General features: G+C 33.3%; 1 protein-coding gene across 1 annotated transcript in view; it reads left to right on the top strand.

Moving 5' to 3' along the window:
- The window catches only part of LOC117111661 (acetyl-coenzyme A synthetase 2-like, mitochondrial), a gene marked incomplete at its 5' end in the record, with an annotated part of 35,028 nt that extends 20,030 nt beyond the window's left edge, over nt 1-14,998 (top strand). Inside the window, 5 exon segments of the mRNA XM_033254633.1 lie at nt 11,639-11,765; nt 12,170-12,297; nt 12,788-12,851; nt 12,946-13,067; nt 13,625-14,998. Of these exon segments, the coding sequence (XP_033110524.1) occupies nt 11,639-11,765; nt 12,170-12,297; nt 12,788-12,851; nt 12,946-13,067; nt 13,625-13,798 (615 nt within the window).
- Between the last annotated feature and the right edge of the window lie 1,325 nt (nt 14,999-16,323).

Raw genomic sequence — 16,323 nt, 5'->3', positions numbered from 1 at the left:
GTGGCCGAGATGACTTGTGGCCGAGTTGACTGTAGCCAAACTTTTTGTGGCCGAGTTGACTTGTGGCCGAGTTAACTTGTGGCCGAGTTGACTGTGGCCGAGTTGACTTGTGGCCGAGTTGGATCGAATTCGACTTGTGGCCGAGTTGACTGTGGCCGAGTTGACTTGTGGCCGAGTTGACCTGCACCCTTCTCGCCAGCTTTACTTTACTCTCCGAAGGCTAAGGACCATGGAATAATTATAATCTTTTTAATTCGGTACCAGGCCTAGTTTAGTAGTTGATATGTAATTCGGACAACCTACAACTAGCCTGGCCTACTACTACTAGTACTACCCTAGGCCTCTAGCTAAGCTAGTCATATTATTCTTCCGAGTTTTCCCGAGATTTCTCATGGTTTGGAAGTGCATGTGTGAAACGAACCAAAAATCTCGGAATATCAAACTTGTTACAACTTGTTAATAATTGTTAAATGTTGTAATATTTCTGCTAGTGTGAAATGGGTAAAAGCCTATAAAATCATAGTACCTATAAACAAGGAGGTATACCTCCTTGCTATAAATACGTACTTCAAAACATAATTGTATGGTCAAGCATAGGCTGCTAAGTTTAATAGAGTAATACTTACTTCGTTTCAAGTTGATGACTAAATTGGTAGAAAGAGTTTGTGGCCTTAAACCGACGGCCTTATATACCTTAAACCGACGGAGTCGAGAAAGTTCGGAGCAGCTTCGAGAGCGTGCAAAAATAGACAATTACAATTACATCATCTGACGGGGATCGGAAGGCGTCCTCGTTTGAAACAGAATATTCTAGTAGAGTTCCTATTCCAAATGGCTGGAATATTCTGGAGCCTCTATAATATTCCAGGACATTGAATATGCAACTTATAAAATACATGATACAATATATCTTCACCAGTAGATTTTTTCTAGGTTGATATGATCAATGTTTTCAATAATATATAAATTTAAAATTATTCCCTATGATGATAATGGTTTCATCTGAACTGACTAGGGATTTCCCCCTTGGGAACTGATAGACCGACAGGCGTCAAAGAAAACTTTTCCGACATTTTGTTTTACATCGCGATGCGAAGATCGATGTGAAGTTTCTGCAGAGTTCAGTCAGGGCTCACGCTAACCGACCGGAAAGTCGGCATGGATGAAACTATTTTGGTTTTACGGCAAAAAAAATCAACTGCTGTAGTACTCAAGTCATATTTTTGGCAGCACTGGTGTGTAAAGAATTCTCAAAAAGTATCCTAAAAAATCAAGATCATACACGAGTAAAAACTATCTTACCTAAAATCCATTTTGTTAATTAGTCCAGCACTGTTGCTTATGGGCAGCTTTCAAACCTTGTTGACGGCAACTGAATTGATATAAAGGAATTTGGCTCACTCATAGCTATTGTCTGATTGGACAGTTTTGGTTGATGGACTCTTCCATTTGTTGATTGGATATTGGATTGAATATTATTTCAATGCTAAATTACATTAATATTAACAATTCATTTAACGTTTCAATTCAATAAAATTATATAAAAATGCATTTAAAAGAAATATAAATGACTTAAAATTTCCTATCAGAAATGAATTAAACTGGTATTAATAGAAACATAACTTACTGTTAAACATGATTCTGTAAACATAAACTAACATATTTGTACAATATTAGATTACCTTTCTGAGAAACTTTATTGGCAGTATTACATCACTTTTACTCTATATATATAATATATGTAATACTGTACCACACATCAACTGCACAGTTCTGTAATCTGGTGTACGAGAAACCTTCAAATTAATCGAAACTTCAAATGCACTCCACACTTGCATGTCCTCCACTACGCATCTGTCCACTCTATTTTATGGATGTTGCAGAAAGCACAAAGTGTAAAATTCCAACTTGGCTTCCTTTTATTCAGGGCATATAAAAACACAAATCCCCAAATCTTTTCCTCCCGGATTCAAGAATGTCCATTTACCATGTAAGCTGCCACACAATTTTAGGGCTCTCTGAAACTGGACTGCCCTGTTCTGATGCCCCCCCCCCCCCCATTGATTATGTAATCGGCACTTGACTCAACTTCATTTTAAGGCTTTCTCTTTTTTGGACTGTATTAATGAAATCTAGTAAATTTCTGGTTTGTTAATGACTGCATGAACACTCCCTGTAATTTGTAACTAACTCATACCCTTCTAATAATTTTATAATGGAAATTACTAATTTTGTAATATGTGTAGCCTAGTGTATGATGTAATGCATAAAAAGAAAGTATAACTGTCATAGAATTGGGTGTCATATAGGTAATAACATATGTGGCAAAGACAAGTCAAACCAGTCACTCGTTGCAAAATTCGATTTTGAGTTTTTAATACAGTGTTAGAGTGTAAAATAATAGCTATAAAATGGTAAAAAATCATTCAAATCGTTTAATCACACAGCTGTTTAAAGAACAATATATGAGAAATTAGCTATCAAAGTTTATGATTTCAGGCATTTCTCATGCAGAAACTATCTTTAAATCCTTAAAAATTGGTGTTTTAACATTGAAAATGGGAAAAATAACAGCATAGAATGATGTGTAGATATGTAAAGATTAGTTTAGTGTAATAAAAATTTGACATTCCAGCATGTTTTGGCCATTTTCTCTGTAACACGATTTGCGACGAGTGACTGGTTTGGCTTGTCTTTGCCACATATACATCACAATCATTTGGAATCAGTTTGTTAAAAAAAATATTGTACCATTGTTTTAAAACTTCCAGAGAGTACTTGAAGCAAGACGTTACAAAACCACATTAAATAAAAAATCCACTTAACTTCAAAGTAGGAATCTAATCCAAATAAAATAAAATTATTGCTTTACCTTTGCAGATTAAAATATTTTAAATGCAAGTAAAAAAATCGTCACAGACCTATGGTAGGCCTATACATTACAAAAAAGGATGTAGAAATTTAAATGAGTTATCCTAGCGCATAATGGGTTTTGCTGTGGAATTTAAAAACAACCTAATAAGATAAAGTCTAGATTAAAATGGTTCAAATTATTTGGGTTTTCACAATATTTTATCAGGGCTAATGTCTAGCCAAGTGTGGGTTGCCCTCATGAAAAACTCAATATCACAGACTTCCGGACAATTGGTTTCAGTGATTCCAGTGGGGGTGTGGTAAGTTGTTTTACTGCAAACAAAAACTTGCTGGCGTCATACAGTTGAATGAAGGTCGGCCAAATAAAAGAAGTGTGAAAGCCGTACATTTTGTGATACACCTACGTGATGGGTGTGAAAATCTATAGCAAGTTAGTAGTTGGTAAATTGTTTATAAAACAAAATTTGTTCGATTAGTACTCGACTAATCACAATACTTAATTTTAAGAGTTTATCTCCTTGTATATTTTTTCTTGCCTGCTGTCACTTTTTAAATTTTTGTGACACACCTACGTGATTGGTGTAAAAATCTATAGCAAGTTAGTACTGTAGTTGGTAAATTGTTTAAACAAAATTTATTCATTTAGTACATGAGTAATCACATTACTTAATTTTAAGAACTTATTTCCTTGCATGTTTATTTATTTTTCACTTTTTTCATTAATTAATAAATTGCTTTTCATTTATGTATGGATGTCTGCTTTAGGTATACTTTCTGCTCATTTGATAATTTATTTGAATTTGTTGTTTATTTTTCAATTTGTAGAGTTCAATCAAAACTGTATAAGTAAGTCTGTATAATAATTCTATCAAAATTGTTAATTATATTATTATTATTATTATTATTATTATTATTATTATTATTATTAAATATTATTGTTATTATCAATTACTGCTTTTTTATGTTGCAATTATAAGTAAAAGTAAATTCTTACCGTGTCACTACAGTAGGTCTCATACAGTAGGAGTGGAGCTTATCCCCAGTTTCTGTAGCGTGAAGCGGATGAGAGTGTGATACCCCCCTGGGCAGGACGCTGGTCCACCGCAGGTTACTCCTAGCAACTTGCTGGTACCCATTGATAAGGCTGGGTAAACTAAATCAGTGTAGATAAAGTGTCTTGTTCAGGGACAAAAGTGATATGCACAGCTAAGGATTGAAACCCGACCTTGAGGTTGGGAAACCAAACCATTCCCACTGCCCCAAACCGCTTTCACAAACCAATTATTATAAGACATCCTGTAATTATCGGAATTATTTTTGTCTTTAATTAGTAAATTGTATCGATCGGCATAAAGATGTGAATCCAGAGAAGACCGCCCTCATATGGGAGAAAGATGAACCAGGCCAACAAGAACTAGTATCTTACAAGTAAAACATTTTACTTATGTCTCATTGAGGTTTTAACACAATTAATTATAATTTTTCTTTACTATTAAAAAGAAATTTGAATTGTATTAACGATAAGTTTAATTTAAAAGTCGTCCTTGTTTTTCCCAAGGATTTAACCTATCTATTTAATAATTTCTGCTTTTTTTAAAGAGAATTATACAAAATGACCAACCAGCTGGCCAACACTCTCAGGACCAATGGTGTGAAGAAGGGTGACCGTGTGACCATTTACATGCCAGTTTCACCCCATGCAGTGGCAGCGATGTTGGCCTGTGCTAGAATAGGTGCTATACATAGGTATATGGGACATTTCAATAAATCAATCAGTAAACCAATAAATAAATCAATCAATCAGTTACCAATTGGTTGATGAATCAGTCTATAAATTTGCTATTAGTTGATTAGTTGTTCAATATTTTGCAATTCTTTAAATGAAATAATTTCATCAGATTTTAAATAGAGAAGAAGTTGACAATGTAAATCATAGGACGGATTCACTTTAAGTAAGTTACTGTATTTACAGTGATTATTACCTAATTTAGATTCTTGAACCCTGCTGGCAGACGATGTTTTTTTAAATAAAAATGTGTAAGTCAGCAAATTTTTGCTGACTAACTTTATATATTTTTAATAATTTTTTGAACTGATTCTCAATAACCAACACCCACTAAAATATACTGTACTTAAAAAGCATGTTGCATAATCTATTCAGGACTTAGTTTCCAATCAAAAGATCAAGGGTTGCACTTTATGTGTACTGCATCTCGATCCACCCAAGAGTTAATAGGAAGGGGGTATAGTAAATTTTTGTGTACAAATTCATAGCACTGAATTAACTCTTGATAAATATTGGAATTGAATTTAGACCACTGGATTGCCTTAGTCCAGCTTATGCTATGCCACATGCTTTTTATGTAAGATATTTTAGTGGGTGTTTGGTTATTTTGATTCATTTCAATAACTGATTTGCTTCATGTGCCACCTTGAGGTATTATCTTCTTAAATTACAATCGGCACAAATTACAACATAATTAAATCATAAAAAAGGCATAACAGACAGAAAATAAGTTGTGGTTAACAGGGTCAATGTTAAAAGGATTATTATTAAATGAAAAATTTTAAAGTGTTTGTTAAGCCCTGCCATTGTGTAGGATTTAATATGATTCTGAATTTTGAGATTAAGGACTTAGGGCAAAGTGAGCCCTGAATGTTGTTTTGTCTGATCTTGAGTAGCTTAGTGGCTCAGTTCAGTGCACCATGTGTGTGATAAACAGTGCAAATCCTTTCTTTTGGTTGCTGGTCAAATCAAGGTATAAGTCCTTGGTTCTCTCTCCTTGTGTTACAGCTGGGAGCTGAAATTCAAATTACATTAAAAGTGCATTATATTTTTCTGATGTGGCATCTAAGCCATTGGTCACATGTGCGAAAAAACTCAGGAAATTAAAGAACGCAGTACATTTAGTGGTAGATCTAAGAATCTTAAATAAAAGGGGCCAGGGAGGCACTTTCACAGGTGGAGGGTCTAAAGTATACTACTATCTCAGCCCCACCATGCTTGAGGCTGCAGTAAAACAAATTATGATTATGGCACCTCAAGATTACTGGAAAATGGCACTCTCAGACTTAAAATTTGAATATAATTTTTCTTTTTTTCTCCATTTTTTTTTAAATTATGAAAAAAGTTGGGGACCTGGGGAGGCTGCCCCTCCCCCTCCCCCTTTGAATCTGTTGCTGACATCCTTTACAAAGGATATGGGAATTTTCTGCCTGTGTGCTGTCCAATTCACAACCAGTATACAGTAGTCCACTGAGTCCAATGAAAAATAAGTAATTTTAGTACGACGATATATATTCTGCAGTATATAATAATATTTATATATATACAGTATATATATATATATATATATAATATTTTGAGGTAGCAATATCAAATTTTCAATTTTCAGTGTTGTATTTGCTGGGTTTAGTGCTGAAGCCCTGGGGAGTCGAATAAGAGATGGTGAGTAAAAAAATTAATACTATAATTATTTTTAATTGATTATTATTTTTATTATTATTAATATTAGGTGCCGTGCTATTTTCTGTTTTGCTATTTATCACCTATATTTTCACTGTCTGCATATCTATCGGTAAAATTTCACATTGGTACTGGGGAGGGACAAGTTGATTTCCTGCTACACAACAAGACATCCATTTGCAGAAGCCTTTGTGTAGTAAGCTAGTTTGGCACGAGACCAGTTTGTGTTTGCTAGTGTGAAGAAGATGGCATGTCAGTATAAATACCTTGAAGAGATTGTGTAACCTTTATCTCATGTCATGTGTTACATTTTCTTGTATGAATCGGTTGTTAGCAGTTTTCTGCTGATGCTTTTTTGTTCTGATTTTGTTGGTTAATTTCTAAGAGTCTATACAAACAGAATGTTCACTCTCTGTGACTGTACTCTTATTGAAATGATTACAATGCTTCCGACCTGGTGAACAATTGTTCACCAACTTTATACAATTGTATATGTTGGTGAGAAGCACTGGGGAAAATGTTCTCAATTCAGTCTCAGTTCAAGGTTAGACATAAATTGAATAAGTTGATAATTTTTGTGATACTTTAAAATAACTTCAACTTCTAACTTAGTAGTTGTGGGAATTTTTGGACATTTTGTCATTGAGTAATGCATATTTTGCCTCCACAGACAGAATGCCTGAATGAAAATGCTATTAGAGCCATAGACACAGTTTTCTTGTTTGTATGAATCTGTTTTTGTACCTGTTATTTTTTATGGTTTATTAAGCTGAAATAACATATAATATAGTTTCATTTGAAAATTAAAAAAATAGGTCACAGAACTATTATTATGATTAGTTGAAATGTGATCTTGACAACTTCAGTATGTGACAATGATTCATAAAGTAAGTACTCAGTATTGGGTTGACATAGTACCTTGTCAAAATAGTTTTATTTGGAAACAATTTATATTTCAAAACTTTAAAGTTATTTTATCTCATGTTACAAGTAGGTTGGCATGTAATTGAAAAATAAAATATTTAAAGGTTAGCATTCACACTCTGGTCCCTTTTAAACTTGCATGAAACAGCCAAATGGGCCAGCTTTCCAATAAAGGCCTTGTTTGTTAAAAAGTATCATAGATTAAAAATCCTAGAACTAATGCCAACCTCAATATTTCCTGCATGGGTAAACCAAGGCCGGTGACAATTTAAAGATTAAAATTATTTGAGGATTACACTGTCTATATTGCATAGTCTATTTCATTGATATTACTTAAGCCTCATAAAAATGTGTATAGCTTTATATACTTTTATTATATAGATATGAAACTGTGCCATTCAAAGTTTAACTGAAATTAATACATTACAATTTATATTTAATTATATTTATTTTTATTCAAAATACTTGTTATTATGAAGCTTGCCGGATAGTTGTTGTGAGCTTATGTATTTATTGTTTGAAGGTTTGTATGGCAAAGTAATAGCATATATGTTGAAGCTTGCGGTACACCACGTAGGTAGTTCTGAAAAGAACTGTTGTATGTATTTATTAATATTTTAGCCAACCAGGTACTGTACTATGCTAATTGTCCCATTTTATTCAGTCATGATCCACTCAAAGACATACCATACTTCTCCTGCAAGCCTTCTATTAGTCCCTTGAGAAATCTCAGCTAGTACTTTTCACTAATACTACTATTGTATGTTGTTTATCTCTTATTACCTTATTCAATCATAAGGTGATAATAGGTCATATAATTTCAATTCAATACATGTTCTCATATGGCTGATTAATCTGGCGTAGGCAGCATCTACAATACAATACAATAGCACAAACTTAATTCATCTTGAAACAACTGAATTTCATGAGCTCACTTTACCACAATGCTTTGTTTATTTTTGGTGGAGGCTCAATCTTTTCAATTGATCGCTCTAATTGTAGCAACGCCCCAATTCACTAAGTGTGTAAACAACTTATGAAATCTCTGAGAAGAGTGGTGTAATCCAGAATAATTTGTTGCAGGTTGGGAAAAAAAATGTACATTCTTTTGTTTGAAAGAGCTCTCACATGTTGTCTGCTACTTTTGTAGTTTCTTTGGGGTATTTTTTGGTCTTGCTTACAATCTTAATTTGTCTTGTTTGGTACCCCCTAACTTGAGCACCTACATTTGATGCCCACTAACTTGAGCACCTACATGTATGAGTATTGAATAGGCCTTCCATGAGCCTCACAGTAAATGAGCATGGTGTTTCATTTCTGAAAGCTTTTAGGTTTATAGTAAAGTTTTAGTTCCTTCTGTACTGCCTTAGGCATTGTTATCATTTATTTAGATTTAGATGTTTGTGTTATTAATGAAACTTGCTTTAATCATGGAGGAAAGAAAGTTTCTTTCCTTCATGCTTTTAATAATATTAGTGGTTGATCAAATCACCATGACAACCAAAACTATTTTGGTGATAGGATTAAATGAACAACCTGAATAAAAAACTGCAGCATGTTCTCCGTCTTCCAATTTTAAATAAATATCAACTTGGCGGGAGACCTGTATTTGATGTTCTTTTTTTTTTCATAGCTGGTGCTGAGACGGTTATTACAACTGACCAAGGGGTGAGGGGAGGTAAGACCATTGAACTTAAACGAACAGTAGACGAAGCTTTAAGGAAGTGCTCTTCTGTGAAGAGGGTGTTTGTTAGCAAACGGACTGGTGCTGATGTTCCAATGAATAAGCTTGATATCCCCCTAGAAGAGGTAAACATTGACAGATCCAGATTTTTTTTCAAACATTGAAAATGAAGACAATTTCTTTCTCTTCCTATTGTGTATATTTTTTTTTAATTTAAAAATGAAAAAAAATATTTATATTTAGAAAAAATTTTATCACAGGCAATGGCATGTGAGTCAACAGAATGTAGTCCTGAGATGATGTCCAGTGAAGATCTTTTGTTTATGTTGTATACATCTGGCTCAACAGGCGCCCCCAAGGGTTTAGCGCACACACAGGCTGGATATCTACTTTACACATCTTTAACACATCAGGTAAACTGTGATTTTTTTTTGTGGTGGCATGTATACTATCACTTCAAATTTAAGTGGATTTTATAAAATTATAGTACTGTAGTGTATTTTTATTTTCATTATATTATTTATTTAAGATCATGGGCCAAGAATATTACTCAGTTATACTCACATGTGATAATTTCTTTCACAAGACAAACATAACAGTACATAACATGTTTTCATGTGTATGTATAAAATATATATCTGTTTGTATTTAATACCTACAAACCTGATCTATTGTATTGTATTTTCATAGACTATCTTTGATTACCAGCCTGGAGATGTTTACGCCTGCGTTGCTGACATTGGATGGATCACGGGGCATAGCTATGTCGTATATGGGCCTCTAGCCAACGGTGCTACGACACTTCTATTTGAGAGTGTACCAACCTATCCTGACCCAGGTACTGTCAAATTGTATAATAGTAATAGTGATGTAATGCAAAAGATATGAGGATTTAACTTAACTAATATTAGTCTCTATTAAAATAATTTTGTGTGTTCTTACTAGGACGTTATTGGGAGATGGTTGAGCGCTTGAAGCTGAATCAGATATATGTTGCACCAACTGCGTTACGACTTTTAATCAAATCTGGCAACGACTATGTAACTAAATATGACCGCTCTTCTTTAAGGACTTTAGGATGTGGTAAGAATGTATATACAGTAGTTCATTATTTTATATAGCTCAAATTTAATTTATTTATTCAACATTATTCAACTAGGGTGACCATAACAGCAATGCTGACTTAATTAAAGGGGCCCTCACACAAAAAGCAACAAAATCAATTTGAAATTGCAACAGTTAAATGTGTTTTTTTTAAAAATGTTTTTGCAATAACCTAATTGTACCATTTTCAATTTTTTTTTTATCGTGTTCTGGTTTTAAGTGTTCCTTATTTCCACTCTTTTTATGCCAAATAATTAAGGAAATTAATGGTAGTACATGTGAGGTTTTTTTTGCCAACAACAATTCATGCAATTTCACTACTTGTCTCAGCAATACAAAACACTTCATACTGTAGCAACCCAATTTTTATTCTATTACCTATGATGTTTTCAAAATGTACATATATTTTTATGTTGTTATGGCAATATATTCTATGTACTTAGAATTTCCTTTGTTGTAAAATAAATATGTTCTACCTTTGAATCTGTGAATTGATGACCAATTTTTATTATTAGCATACCAACCTTTACAAAGTCTTTACATTCAGGTAAATATACCTGTCTCTTATACACATCTAGATGTGTATAATGTAAAGATAGGTTGGCTGTTCCACAGCTGCCATCATGTAAAGATAGGTTGGCTGTTCCACAGCTGCCATCATGTAAAGATAGGTTGGCTGTTCCACAGCTGCCATCATGTAAAGATAGGTTGGCTGTTCCACAGCTGCCATCATGTAAAGATAGGTTGGCTGTTCCACAGCTGCCATCATGTAAAGATAGGTTGGCTGTTCCACAGCTGCCATCATGTAAAGATAGGTTGGCTGTTCCACAGCTGCCATCATGTAAAGATAGGTTGGCTGTTCCACAGCTGCCATCATGTAAAGATAGGTTGGCTGTTCCACAGCTGCCATCATGTAAAGATAGGTTGGCTGTTCCACAGCTGCCATCATGTAAAGATAGGTTGGCTGTTCCACAGCTGCCATCATGTAAAGATAGGTTGGCTGTTCCACAGCTGCCATCATGTAAAGATAGGTTGGCTGTTCCACAGCTGCCATCATGTAAAGATAGGTTGGCTGTTCCACAGCTGCCATCATGTAAAGATAGGTTGGCTGTTCCACAGCTGCCATCATGTAAAGATAGGTTGGCTGTTCCACAGCTGCCATCATGTAAAGATAGGTTGGCTGTTCGATGTATAAGCGTGTGTGTACAAATTAAAGACATGTGAGCTTAAACTCCAACATAAACTTTATTGATTTAAGATTGTAGTATTGATTCAGCTATTGCTTACAGACGGGAATAGGAGAGGGAGATTCTGTTGCTATGGACTTGGATTATAGAATTATATAGAGGGCGCCATTGCACATTTAATATGCATTGGATTGTTCTACCGTATCATTACAAGCAGGACTGAATTATACGAACTATAATACTTTGTACAGAAAATAAAATAAATATTATGTACATCAAATCAACCTTCATACAACGTATAAAATCAGATTACAGTATCTACAAAAGTATTGTAGTAGTATACAACTATATAAAGAAACAATAAAATACACAAGTAATTGATTGTTTTACTTTTTATAGTCAAAAGAATTAGAGGGTAATGATGTGAGTGGTGCTCTTTGTATACGTAAGCCTTGGCCAGGAATGGCAAGAACTATTTATGGAAACCATCAGAGATTTCAAGAGGTTTATTTCTCACCATATCCAGGTAATATTCTCTATTTAAAGCCCTATCTACACTATAAAATTTTCTTGACAAAAAAAAACTGTTTGATGCCCATATATAGTCATCCTGTGCCTATGTACATGATGTGATGTCATCATGATTATATTTAGGCATGTCACATGTTTTTGTCAAATAAAATTTGATAGTCTGGACAGGGCCTGTATTACGAAAAATTTGGTTTGCTAGTGAAGTAGCCTGTGGGCTAGTACATCTGTAGTTAATCTAGCCAAGTGGGCAAGTCTTAAATTTTCTATTGAGCCATATCTTAAAAAAGAAATAAAGAAAAAAAATTCAGTGACACATAATTATAGTACACAACAATTAGTATTTGTCTTAGTCAGCCAAAGCCAAGTTGAATAGTTTATAAACCATTCTTCATCTTACAGGTTACTATTTTTCTGGTGATGGGGCAACCCGTGATGAAAATGGTTTCTACCATATTACAGGCCGTGTTGATGATGTCATCAATATCAGTGGTCATAGATTGGGGACAGCAGAAGTTGAAGATGCAATGGTAACTAATTATTATTTAGAATTTCATATTTACGTATGTCCTACCTGTATATACCAATTCTGGGTATGTTCTAATCTAATTAGAATTTCAAATCCAATTGTAAAGATTATTAGCTCTTATTATTAATGAGATGATTTATTTTAAAAATGCAAATGTGTATCTATATTAAAGTCTCTATCTTTTTACCTAAAAATTGTTTTAAGAAAAAAAAATATACACAACAGATCAAATCAAGATCACCCATAGTTCAATTGGTAAACATCAGTATTAGAAACTGTCGAGTTTTAATCATGTGGCACTGACTGACGTAGTAAAAACAATGACATACAAAAACTAATATGATGGACAGGGGTCTTATTAGATACAATCTTTTTTTCCTCACTACTGTATTTAACATCACTATTTGTTTGTATGGACAGGGGTCTTATAGATACAATCTTTTATTTCCTCATTACTGTATTTAACATCACTATTTGTTTGTGTATCTAAGGATGAACATCCAGCTGTTGCTGAAACTGCTGTGGTAGGATACCCACATGACATCAAAGGAGAAGGTATGCTTTATATTATACATATGTGGTTCAATGGTAAAACTTTGATGTCCAAGCAAAGGGTTTGAGTAACAAGTATGATTTCTCTGTTGTTCAGGTGTGTATGCATATGTAATTTTGAAGGATGGTGTAACACAGCCTCAACCTGAAATTCTTGCTGAGCTGAGGTCAGAAGTCAAAAAACAAATTGCATCTTATGCGGTTCCTGATTATATACAGGTGAAGTGAATAATTCATTCAAGTTTCTTTATAAATCACATACAAATGTGAAAGGCTGATAACACTGCTAATAATAATAATATACATATAAGCATTTGGACTCTCAACCTCGTGTGGTGGTGGTGGGTGGGGGGGGGGTTGAAACTCTCGCTGTGCAAGTCACTTGTATCCTTGGACAGGACACTTTACCTGCATTTGTCTCTACCCAGGAGTATAAATGGGCACCGGCATATGCTAGGAGGGTAAACAGACTCACTAGGAGGAGTTGGAATCCCCTCAAATCGCTGCATAGTCTGGCGCCCCCAACACTTAAAAGAGAGGGATGGGCACTCCTGACCTGTACATGTTCGACTACCTTTACCTTTTAAATATAATTAACGTATACATGACTATATAAAATGAAAATTGGAAATATACACACAATAATTTAGCTAATTAATTAATTTAAATGTATACATGCCACATATTACTTTGTTTTTAATTACCATCCATTCATTCTTATGTTAAAATAGTCTACTTATGTTTATGATACAAAAATATTTGTCCTCTTTGTACAGATAACTCCCGGCTTGCCCAAGACAAGGTCTGGAAAGATTATGCGAAGAATATTACGTAAAGTGTGTGCGAACCAATCAGATGAGCTAGGTGATATAAGCACGTTGGCTGATCCTTCTGTCGTTGAGATTATTGTGAACAATCATGAACAAGTTCTTAAAGAACAAAAGAAATAACTGTTGTCATTGTTGTCAACCAATGTCCATGCAGTTCCAATGTAATAGTAAACACAAAATCATATGAAAGAAGTAAGTAAATATTATATTCACTATATATTTGAAACTTTGTGTATTATTCAATATGAATTTGTAATTGCAATTTTCCAAAGAATATGCTGTTGTGAACATTTGTAATAGTTAAATAGAAAATATACATGGGTAAGAATAAAAAATAGGCTCAGAAATATTAAAGAGATAAAAATAAATATATTTTCAAAAATATTCAATTTTAAAACATGTATATTAATAAATATAACTGGACACAATGGAAAATGTTAAAGTGCCATTAAGCATAGTTTCCTTAAATTCACTACACTGGAACAGTGTTTTCACTGCCATCAATAATATTCATGTGATTTTCTTCTTTTTGTTGCAACCCACTGAAAAATATAGGCAACCCATAAAGTGTTAGTTTATAGCATCCTATTGTTTTTCTTGTTGCACAGTCTGTGATATTATGTAAGAGTATTAAAATGGGGAGTGGGGGATAAGTAGTGGCATATCTTGAGGTGTGAACATGGGGATGATCATGATGGATGCCCAATGAGGAAGTGGTGGGAAAATTGTTATTTCTGTTTTAGTTTGCCATCCCAGTGTGTGGACATCTGCCTGTCACTGACTGGAGAAAGCATGTTTCCAGTTGACTTGCCACACTGCAGCAAGTTTTTTTAGAATAAGGTGATATTAGATGATCTTAATAGCCAATTTTCAATGTGATATGGTGGGGGTGCTTGGGGGAATGAACTTGACTAGGACAACTTGCCACCAGCATTTTCCCTGAACTATGCTACTGCTGAAAGTGGGAAATGAATATGTGAGGGAGTGTGAGCTACAGAAAGTATTTGCCAGCATTATTTTTACATAGAATTTTGTTGTATATTCCATCAATTGCCATTTATCCTATTTTATTGTTTGTGTATTACAGTATTGTGAATTATGTTAGCATAAGTAACTGTATTACTATCCTTGAGTTTATCTTTGAACCTTGGTTTGTACTTTTTTATGGAATTTTAAGTTTGTCTTCAGCATTATAATCAATGTCATTAAGTGCTAACTGCTGGGTGGTGGGGAATGTGTATATTTGTCTTACAGATATTGATGATGGAATTTTGTAAATAACTACTTGAATAAACGAAGAAAATAGAGTGAAAACAATAACTTCACTACAGAGTCTGTATTGATGTACTGTTTAGTTCAGCATTGGACTGTTATAGGGAAATGAATGTTAGGTTTGTTCATAAAGGGTGTGTACGGCTAGTGTTGTATAGGGGTTGAGGAGATTGCAGGAGGTAACATTAGTATCGGTTAGGGGTAGGGCAGGGAAACTCACACTTGACGTCCGTTTTATTTTATTCGAAAGAATATTGTAATTAAAAAGCTTAAATCTCAAATCACTCCCATGTACATATATTGTGTTGTGGGTTGGGAAGTGGGGGGCTGACTGTGTGTGTGTTTGTGCGTATTAGTGGCCACTGTCAATTGAAAAGCATTTAATACAAATTTAAACAGACTGAAAAGACATTTTGTTTACTTGTTACAAATTTATTGCAAGTCTTACAGAAAACAGAGTTAACACATGCAAAAAAATATGTCAATACCAATTCATCTTCTTGTACATATAGTATTATACATGCTTTTGAAATTATAAATATATATATACTATTTCATCATTTTCATTGGAAATTACGTGGTTGTAAAGATGTTTCTCATTCTCAAAGACATGATACAAATATTTTAGATTTTTAAATACAAGTTAAACATATACATACTGTATATATATTATTTAAATTTTTTTTTTTTTTTATAAATATTTTATTTTGAGACAGATACAAAACTTTGTTTGACTTCTTATTTTATATATACAAATCTGTCTATGCAGCAACTCTATATTTATTTGGATATCTATATATATATCTATATTTTATATATATATATATTATCGAAAATATAAAGGTTGTACATATACAGTAGTTCATTATATTGTGGCTTCTATGGTAGACATCGATAAACTGTCTACTTTTTAGGATGGACGAATGGATGATTCTATTACTAAAATTATCACAAAAATTTCTTATTAAATTATTTAGATATGTTCAAATAATTATCAGCGTACAAGTTTTATAACACATCAGTTATCATTTCAAAAATATTCATACTACAGTATTTAAATGTAAATTAATTTCAACTATTAAACTTCTTTTCAGAAATTCATACTAAATCAAAGACAATATCTAATTTATTAATATCTAATTATTAATAATTTACTAACATCGAATTATTAATAATGAATACAAATACCAACATGCATGCTATTGGTATACCACAGCAATATATAATACTATTTATAAACACATTATTTTAATTATTATTATATTGTGTTTTGTGAATCTCTGGTCAGTAGCAGTGACTCTCACAAGACTTGACTACTAGGAGAAGAAAGGTGGTTATTAAGGTTAAATACTATTTATTTTTTTATAGGCAAA

This window comes from Anneissia japonica, unplaced genomic scaffold (assembly GCF_011630105.1).
Source record: "Anneissia japonica isolate Jap-2015-1 unplaced genomic scaffold, ASM1163010v1 scaffold287923_len1623670_cov205, whole genome shotgun sequence".
In the NCBI taxonomy this organism is placed as follows: Eukaryota; Metazoa; Echinodermata; class Crinoidea; order Comatulida; family Comatulidae; genus Anneissia; species Anneissia japonica.
Note: the sequence above shows the minus strand (reverse complement) of the source record. Positions and strands in the feature narration are given on the sequence as shown.